Raw genomic sequence first — 9,586 nt, 5'->3', positions numbered from 1 at the left:
TTGCCTGGAGTACTGCAACATCCTTTTAATTGGTCTCCTTGATTTTTCTCTCACTATCACAACCCATCCTACAGATTGTTGCCAAAAGTAATTTTCTTTACTTCTTAGTAGCTCTGTGATAGAATATAAACTCATCTGGTTCATTTGTTAAATCCTTTATAACCTGAATTTATAACCCTGAATTGTCTTTCTGGCCTTATTTATCACATTCTCCCTCTTGCGTTCTGCCATCCAGACAAACTGACCTTCTTTCAAACTCTTTCTTCAGGTCAATCTCTGATTTTTGCCTTTGTGCCGCTCATCCCACATGCCCAGAATGTACTTCTTCCTTATCTCTCTACCTCATAGTCTTTATTGTAAGAAACAAAATATCTTACTAAAAACTCTACTGACTCACTGATAATCCAGGAAAAGTTTTATTCTGTATTCTTGCACTTAATTCAGTGTCTAAGCTAGTAAGGAAACTCTTGAAGCACAAAGGCATAAATAGGTCTTTTATTTCCTATGATAAAGCACAAGTCTTTCCCCTGATTGCTCATTGACTGGGTTTTACAGAGGTTACAGAATGTGAATCGCCATCCTTGTTCATTGTCTTAGCCCCTATTTCATAGGCTTCAAATTTATTTTTCTAATTTAAATTATTTCTTTAATTCAAATTTCATTACTCTGTGAAAACTAAACCCTCATCCAATTCTCGTATTTATCTTCTTTTAAGATGCAATATAAGCACCATCTTTTGAATGAAGACTTTCCTGATCCTGTTAGTGACCCTCCCAAATTATCATGCATTTAGCTACTTTGTATATTTTTTATTTCTTTACTATATATATGTATTCTATGCCATAATATGTATATATTAATTGATTCTATCTATCTATCTATACAAATAGACATGTATTTTTAATGTAAACTGGTGACTAAGGATTTTTTCACTCTTTGAATTTGTATCCTAAACATCTAACTCAGGGTCTGGTATACAATGGACTTAAAAATGTTGATCATTGATTAATTTAAAAAATGTATTTCTTACAACTATCGATTTTTTTATATATCCATTTTGTAATTTCCTTCCATTATATTGAGGAATTTAATCTTTACATTTCAGTTCAAAATCATTACATGTCTTTCTTTTGAAAATTTTGATTAAAAAAAAAAATCTCCATTTTAAATTAACAAGAATGCCATAACTATTCATGGAGTATTAGAGCTATAGCCACTGATCCTTTTTAGGAAAATTATGTTCACAGTATAACCTCCCTAGTCTATAAAACCCCATGCTTTTGCATCAGTGTGGTCATAAAACATTAGCTGAACAGTTACACAGAGTGAGGCAATTCAGGGTGGAGTCACTTATTTCTGGCAGGCAAAACCAAATTAATGCATCCAACCTCAGCTAAAATGAATTAGTATAAGAATAAATGCAAAAGCAAATGATCGCTTAGGGATTCATTATGACCTGAAGTACATTTTCCAAGACTAGCTTCCATGGCTTCAAGTTACTTATTAGAGCAACCTGAATGAAAGTTAGTATCTACTCTGGAAAAAGTATTCCCTCTTTTCCATCATCCATAATGACCCAGCAATTTTTTCCTTTTTTCAGGCCAACACAATATCTATGCACTACATGTCTCTATATCATGGAACATCTACAAAGATTCATAGGTGCTGAAAATGAATGGATATGTCAGATTTTGGCAGACCATATGAACTTAACTCAGTAAGTTAATACTCAGTAAGTATTAGGACAGAGGACACAATATCAAGGCATGTATCAGGAAAAAAGAACTTGCCACAACAATAATTCCACTACCCAGTTTTGTAATTCCTCATGGTGACTTTAATTATTTGGCAAAAAAAAAAGTGAAAGGAGGTGTTAAAAAGCTGATTTACTTTCAATGAATGCACAAAGCACTTTTTTAGATTATATGTGAGAGAGAATATCAGGGTAAGGGGAAGATAATAAACTATGTAACAATTCCCAAAGGTTTGGGAATTGCCAACATAGAGGGTAGGCAACCCAGAAAAAAAAAAGTATTTTAAACATTATAGTTCAATGCAAGTTCCTTGGAGGCCAAGGACTGTTTATTTTTGTCTGTTTATCCCTAGCCCTAGAACAATTTTTTTTTTTAGCATAGTAGGTACATAATAAATGTAAGTTGTGGCCAATCAAATCTGAACCAAAAAAAAATAATAATCTGGAGTAATAGGTAGGATGATCAAAAGTTTGAATTGGGCAACTGTTAAAGGATAAATAGAAATAACAAACAGTAGCTCTTCCTCATATAAGATGCATATATTGCATCTCTATACTCGGAACATTTTCACTGATTGTCACCCATGCTTTGAATTTTCTTTATCATCATCTCAGCTTCCTGGCTTTCTTGGTTTCTTTCAAATCTCAGCTAAAGACCAGCTTCTGTAAGAAGGTTTTTCTACAGCCCCTAAAATCTGCAATCTTCCCACTGTTGATTACACACTCCTTGCTTATATATAATTGTTTGTATATTATCTTCCTCCCCTAGATTGTGAATTTTGGGGGGATGGGGTCTGTTTTTTCCTTGTATTCTCAGCACTTAGTACATTGACTGGCACATAGTAGGAAATTATTAAATGTTTGGTGACTTCTTATCACATACTGAATTCACATAAAAATCCTTATATGGCTAAAGGGAAAACACACTGATAGCTGGGATTGCAGCATTTTATTTCAGAATTATAGAGAGGCCAAACACACATTGTTATTACATATTTCTGTATTGGTTAGTTTATACAATTTAGGCAGCATTGTTACACACAGATAGATAGATATTTTACCAAAACAAAATCTAATAGTTTAGATATACTTTATTCTGAGCAAACAGATACATAGTAGAAAAACCCATTTGTATATAAAAGATTAATTTGTGCAATTCTAAGTATTTCTATATTAATCAACTACTGAGAGGCATTGATATAATTGCAAACATATTACCATAGTTGAAGATTTAAAATACCTTAAAGATGAGACTTATGAACCAACTTTTGAATAAGCCTTAAGGAAGGTCTTATTGTCAAACCTATTTTTAAACATCATATGGCTTCAATAGGAGCTTCAGGATTTCCCTACACTCTTAGCTGCTGCCTTCAAACAAGATTTCTCACTGCCTGAGTGCCTAGTCCATGAACATTTTCACTTGTTCATTTAAGGAGGGGAACAGCATCATTTGGAAGGCAATAATGTTGCTTCTCTCCCACCCACCCCCAATTCTCCATTCTTTTAACCAATGATTCACAATTAATGTACCCTATAGGCAGTTTCCAAAAGTCAACCAGAGAACAAGTGATCAGAATGTGAAGGTCAGTATAGATACCTATATATTTAAGTATTATTTTCAGCTTCTTGGATTCTTTTGAATTGAATTTGCAAAGAACTTTTCATCTGGAGAGCAGATTTAGATTTTTTTAGTGGAATATAAAAGTAAAGAGCTAAATATCAGAATTAGAATGCAAACAATGGAGAAACCCAAGGAAAGTAACTGACTTGTGTAACAGTGAAGATAAAGCCTAAAACTGTAGATTACTATGGCTATTTCAAATAAATCAGCAGGATGAAGTAAAAGCAACATCCAATGGTGAGATTCCAGCCTTTTCTCTAGTTAGAGATGACCTTTGTCCTCTATCAATTTATAGGTGTCTTCAGGCTTATATCTCTAGAACTGTACTAGCCTGGGACGGCCAGCACTTCCTAGGGTGGGAATTTTTGGAAGTGTGAGGTAGGGCTGGGCATGGGATCTAAAATATTTGGAAGGAATGATTTAATCACAGGCACATTTCTTGATTAAAAGGGACCAGCACTGATAAGTCTTGGCTAGAGAATGAGAAAAGACAGAAAAATCTGGAGATTATATGAAAGGAAAAAAGAGAAGTTAGAAATAAAAGTTGCAAAAAGGACAGTTAAATTCAATTTGATATCTAAAGATTGGATAGTAAACTTATGGAAGCACCTGAACAAAAGTTGTCCAGTATGAGCAACCACAGAGGCAACATGATTGGCATCATTAAAATAAGGATTGTAAAAAAAAAAAACCCATCATTCTGTGGAATCAAAACTGGAATCTTGCCCACTTCTTTAAGTATAGCAGTTCCAGGGTGGAACCTCTTTATTTCCATGACTCTCATTCATTGTAGCCCATTGATGATAAGTAATATTGGAAGTTAAAAACATATGTAAAGAAAAAAAGTGATATTAGCATCAAATGTTTTCCTTTAAATATTTTTAAGCAGTTTCCGTTTTGGTCATTTAATAAATACTGCCAAGACCATCATTTTTGTAATCAGTATTTTATGATCTTTTTTCAAAAGGTTATGCATTTTACTCTCAAATGGCATGAAAAAATTTATATCATTTATACTATATTGTTATAAAATAAATTTAGCTAAATTTACTCATTTATTCTATTGGGTGAATGCATACTTAAATATAAATGAACAAAACAAAATTGTGCATGATAGAGGCCCACAAATTCATAATGAAGTTACTATATAAAATAGAGTAGATTGATAAAACATGAAGGAATTATTATTTTTTTTAATAAATAAGAACACTGCAAGCTTGTAGTCAAATGAGAATCTAACAGATTTGTTTTTATGAGTGATTGACTTATTCTGTGTTTGCTATTGTATTCTGTTAATATTTTCAGATAGAAGCTTTGAGAAGAGTTCAGACTGAAGGACTAAAGCTAGGACAGCACTTATAAAATCATGTACATGTTACATTTCAACTTCCCCAGCCATAGGATGCCTCCTTAGTCACTCTGGGATGAAAAAATTTTTAAAAGAACACATTTTAAGAAAAATAAAGCTGTCAGATGAGACAAATAAACAATAAAATTGGTTTGAGTTCAAACAAGAAGTTTCTTAAAAGGGTGCTCACTGATTGTTGAACTAGGAAGTTCAAGGAACAAAGTTCCATACTGCCTCATGACCAATGAACCAATGTGAGTAGGGAAATCTATGTATGCAGGGCTAAGTATAACAGAGAAAAACATGAAATCATCTTAGTCTATAATGTTTATGAAGGAAAGAAGTAATCTCTGGAATTAAAGTGCTTTGTTTCTTAATACTCCTGTCTGGCTTATCCAAGGGTAACCCTCAGTGAGGGTAGTGAGGAAGCTGAGTGATATTACAGTCAGCAATGCATAAAAACATAACTCTTTTGTTGGGAGGTTTAAATAAAGAGCACATGAGGTTGGTGATCAACAAACACAGTATAATAACTTAATTGAACACACAGATACACATACACTATTACATAAAAACTGGTTAAATGAAAGGAATTCTCCACTGCTTCCCCCCACCTCCACCCCAAAGTTTCCAATGGCACCAGATAGTGCAAAATGAAAGAGTCATCATCATCTTTTCTCTTCTAGGTAGATATGTTTTAGAAGGGCTTCAATTCAGGAATCATCTTCTTTTTCTGCAAACCTCCACCAGCTACAGTTTTTCTTTCAGTTTCATGTCAATACTTCCAAGATGAGGAGGACAAGTTAAAAAGGTAGGGAGAGAGGGAAAAAAAGCATGAGGTCACTGTTCAGTGTTCACTTGTTACATTTTTAAAATTTACAATTTAAAAAATTTAAATTTAAAAAGGGAATCTACTATTCCCTTAAAATAAATCATGCAAGACCTTGATGAGAAAATAAGATGAAATGATATTCTCCTCCAATACCCAATCCCTACTCTTCCCCTTATAACAGCTATTCTTCTTTCTTTCATTCTTATGGAATTTTATGGAAGCATTTTAGGCCTGGCTGAGACTTAGATCTGGGATTCAATCTTATATATAGGATAATATGGGTGAAATGGGCTGGAAAGTAAGGCATCCATTAAAAAATAAATAACATTTCAGAAAAGACTGAATAGGTGGTTAACCTGGAAAATATAACTTCTAATAAAATACTATTCATTTTAAGCTAGCCACAGAAGAATTGATTTCTAGAAGTCAAATGATTTGGCCTAAAGAGGTAAATTAATTTAAATGGGTGAAAATATCAAAAACTTTGTGTATCCTCATCAACTATCATCTTTCCTTTCCCAGAAAAAAAAAAAGGAAAATCAGTTGACAGCCTTCAGAATGTGGGTCAAAAAAAGAAAGAGAAATTGTTGGGGTGCGTTTTGAAGCTTTGCAATGTCGTTTTTTTTAAATGGTCCCATGACTCCGTGTTCCTTGGATTATCATAATGGAATTTGTTGACACTAGGCAAAGTTGTTTTTTTTACCTATTAAGCGATATCCATATGCCTACTCTTAACACTCCACTTGGTATGGATCCCTATGGTCAATCTTTCTTTTGGGGGGAACCATCTTTGTTTTATTTTTATTTCATCTAACAGTCAGATTCAGTAAGTTATTTGTGTGTGTCTGTTTTATGATGGCACAATAACAAACAATTCCAAAATATCCTGGATTTCCTCTGGGTTATCAACATTTTGTATAACTGTAATAATTGATTTATGCTCAGTCTAAAGAGGGGTTTAAAAAAACTTTCATTATGCCTATGCTTCTCTCAAGCTGGAATGTTAAATTTATTTTCCCTTTTTCAAACTGAGAAAAAAAAGATAGCTGAGTGTGTTATCTTTCTCCTCTCTCACTCAATTCTTTGTTGTCTGGATTTTAATATCACTCAACTCTTTCCAAAATTAACAATGATCTTTTAAGTGTTAAATCTGATCATCTTTTCTCAATTCTTGTACCTCCTTGACCTCTGCAGCATTTGACACTGTTATCACTTTCTCCGTGTGCATATTCTCTCTTCTCTGGGTTTTTATGACTTTATTGTCTCTTGGATATCTTGCAATTATCTGCTCCTTCTTATTCTCCATTTCTGGACCATCATCCATATCAAACCTCCTAACTGTGAGTGTACTCCAAGACTCTAAGTCCTTTTCTCTTTATGCTGTCTCTTAGTCATCTCATCAGCTCACACTGATTTAATTATCATTGCTAAAATAATGACTTCTAGATCTACATATCCAGCTTTAGTGTCTTTCCAGATCTATGTCTTATATTAGCAACTACTTTTTAGACATTTTAAATGGATATCCCAGAGGGATCATAAACTCAACATAACTGAAATAGAAGATATTGATTCCCATCTCCCACTCCTCTTTCATATTTCCAAATGTGATGGTGATCAGGGAGACCATCATCCTTCTAGTGACCCAGATTTATAATTTCTCACTTTCACTCACTTTAATCAGTTGCAATTTTTTTTTTCATTTTTACCTCCACAATGTTCACTTCTATTCCCTTGTCTCCATTCATACAAGCTGCCATTCTAGTCCCTCTTACCTAAGTATGCTTTTTCTTCTACCATTCAGATCACTAATAGAAATTTGAACCAATATTGGGCTCAGGAATCACCTAGAGAGATACTATTTTTAAGTGAGTTTTCAGAATGACAATTACACATTTAATGATCATTCCTTCCAGGTTCAGTCCAGGGTAACAAAGCTGTTAAGGATATTGACCCAACTGGGGAAACCTGGGTTCTTGCTGGAAGTCTCTATCCTTCTCCCCAGTTGTTTACATTTTGTTTTCCCCATAGTTATTCCTAAAGCTATAGCAGCATATAATTCCTGCATATAGCCTCAGATTCAGTGCTTCAATCTGTTGTGAACAAAGAGTTGAGTGATTAAAACTTTAGTCAACTAGTATATAAGAGCAAGTCTAATTTTACATTTATACTATAAGTAAATATAACTTTGTTCTAACAAATTTAGTAGTAAAATCTGAGGCTGGTGGTTAAGTTAGTAATTCAGAATACTAAATGTTTATACATATATGTTTAAATTATACTAATGTTTCTTCCAAACAGAAACATTCACTGAGGTATATATTTTTCAGTATGCATGAAAATAAGAAAACAAAGGTCTGGGATTAGTTTTTGAAAATATGGCACAATGTGGAAAATTAGATTAGGGTCAGAACTGGGAACAATTTTCTTCATTGCGTTTAATAGTGAAATATTGGGATAATTCTATTATGTTTCATGATTTTGGTGGCTATTTAAAAATAGAGTGTTGCAGAATGCCCAATAGGATAGTTTATTGATGTGTTAAAATTAATGTGTTTCAGCAACAGCAAGATCATACGATGACCAATTCTGATGGACATGACTTTCATCGATAATGAGATGATTCAGACCAGTTTCAATGGTCTTGTGATGAAGAAAGTCATCTGCACCCAGAGAGGGGACAGTAGGAACTGAATGTGGACCACAACATAGTATTTTCACTCTTTTTGTTGTTGTTTGCTTGCATTTTGTTTCGTTCTCACTTTTTTCCCCTTTTTGATCTGGTTTTTCTTGTGCAACATGATATTTGTGGAAATATATATAGAAGAATTGCACATATTTAATATATATTGGATCACTTGCCATCTGGGGGAAGGGATGGGAGGAAGAGGAGAAAAATTGGAACACAAGGTTTTATAGGGTGCATGTTGAAAATTATTCATGTATATATTTTGAAAACAAAAAGCTTTAATTTACAAAAAAAGAAAAAGAAAACATAAAATCAATGTAAGTAATCCATCTCTTTTCAGTGAGCCTTATTAATTCAATGTCATCAAAAAAAGTCTTTAAATCTTAAACCAATCCAATGCCATTTACAAAAGGCATAAAATGCTTCCACAGAAAATCAACTTTTCTCATTTCCCACAGATTTACCTCCTTCCCTAAATACTCAAAAACACTCAAAACCAGAAAAAATAACTTGGGGTTTCCAAGAAGGAAGAAGGGAAAGGGTAGGAGGTAGAAGGAAAAGATTTCTCCCCAGTACCCAAAGCTAATCACATTCTTGACATTAGTAGTGGGGGTGAGGAAAGAGAAAAGGAAAAAATTCAAGAAAGAGTAGGTAAAGTGAGAGAAGTTGAAAGAGGGAAGTAGAAGGATGAGATGGGTTCTCCAAAGTGGTTTACATCCCTCAGAAGGGGGGAAGTGGAATCAGACACCAAAAGAAAAGTAGTTTTCCTTCCATGCCCCACCCCAAGCACTAAAATAAACTCAGACTAAAATGAAAAGAAATTTCCTTTGCCCTCATCCCAAATCAAAACACTGATACATGAAAGTATAGAACAAAACAAATCAGACTGAGGTATGGGTAAACTCCAAAGCAGTTGCAGCAGGGAGGGTGCATTGAAATTTTAGAATTCAATATCTATGCCATTTCAGGAAACTGGAGCATAGGGAGAAATTATATATTTGTGCAGAGAGGGTGATCTTTTTTCCAAATCTTCCACAGCAAAATTCTCTTCACATCAAAAGTTTGAGACAAATGTGGTCCACAGTAAATAGTTGCTTAGTTTCAAAGGTTTCAATTAAAGTATTTTAGACTTTACTTTTTAGCCAAAGAATTTGTTTCTGCTGCTTCCCCTCCTCTGCTGTGATGATATATTTTTGAGATTGGCTTCATTCTTCTGATGTTTGATCAGAAAGATACAGTTTTTATTCGTTGTTCATGGTGTCAAGAATTGATAGGATCATTGATTTCCAGCTGAAAAGGACCTAAGAAGTCATTAAATCTAATCCCTTTGCTGTACAGATGAG

The 9,586-nt window shown here is 33.7% G+C and overlaps 1 protein-coding gene across 15 annotated transcripts in view; it reads right to left on the bottom strand.

Moving 5' to 3' along the window:
- Positions 1-2,687: 2,687 nt before the first annotated feature.
- PRUNE2 (prune homolog 2 with BCH domain) overlaps positions 2,688-9,586 on the bottom strand; it is a 295,576-nt gene continuing 288,677 nt past the window's right edge. For all 15 annotated transcript variants that reach the window (XM_031945513.1, XM_031945525.1, XM_031945514.1 and 12 more), the window contains one exon: positions 2,688-5,503. In XM_031945513.1, coding sequence (XP_031801373.1) covers positions 5,473-5,503 — 31 coding nt within the window. In that variant the 3' untranslated portion in view covers positions 2,688-5,472. The remainder of the gene's footprint in view (positions 5,504-9,586) is intronic.

This window comes from Sarcophilus harrisii, chromosome 1 (assembly GCF_902635505.1).
Source record: "Sarcophilus harrisii chromosome 1, mSarHar1.11, whole genome shotgun sequence".
NCBI classification, from domain to species: domain Eukaryota; kingdom Metazoa; phylum Chordata; class Mammalia; order Dasyuromorphia; family Dasyuridae; genus Sarcophilus; species Sarcophilus harrisii.
The sequence above is the reverse complement of the archived record's forward strand: the minus strand, read 5'-3'. Positions and strand labels throughout refer to the sequence as shown.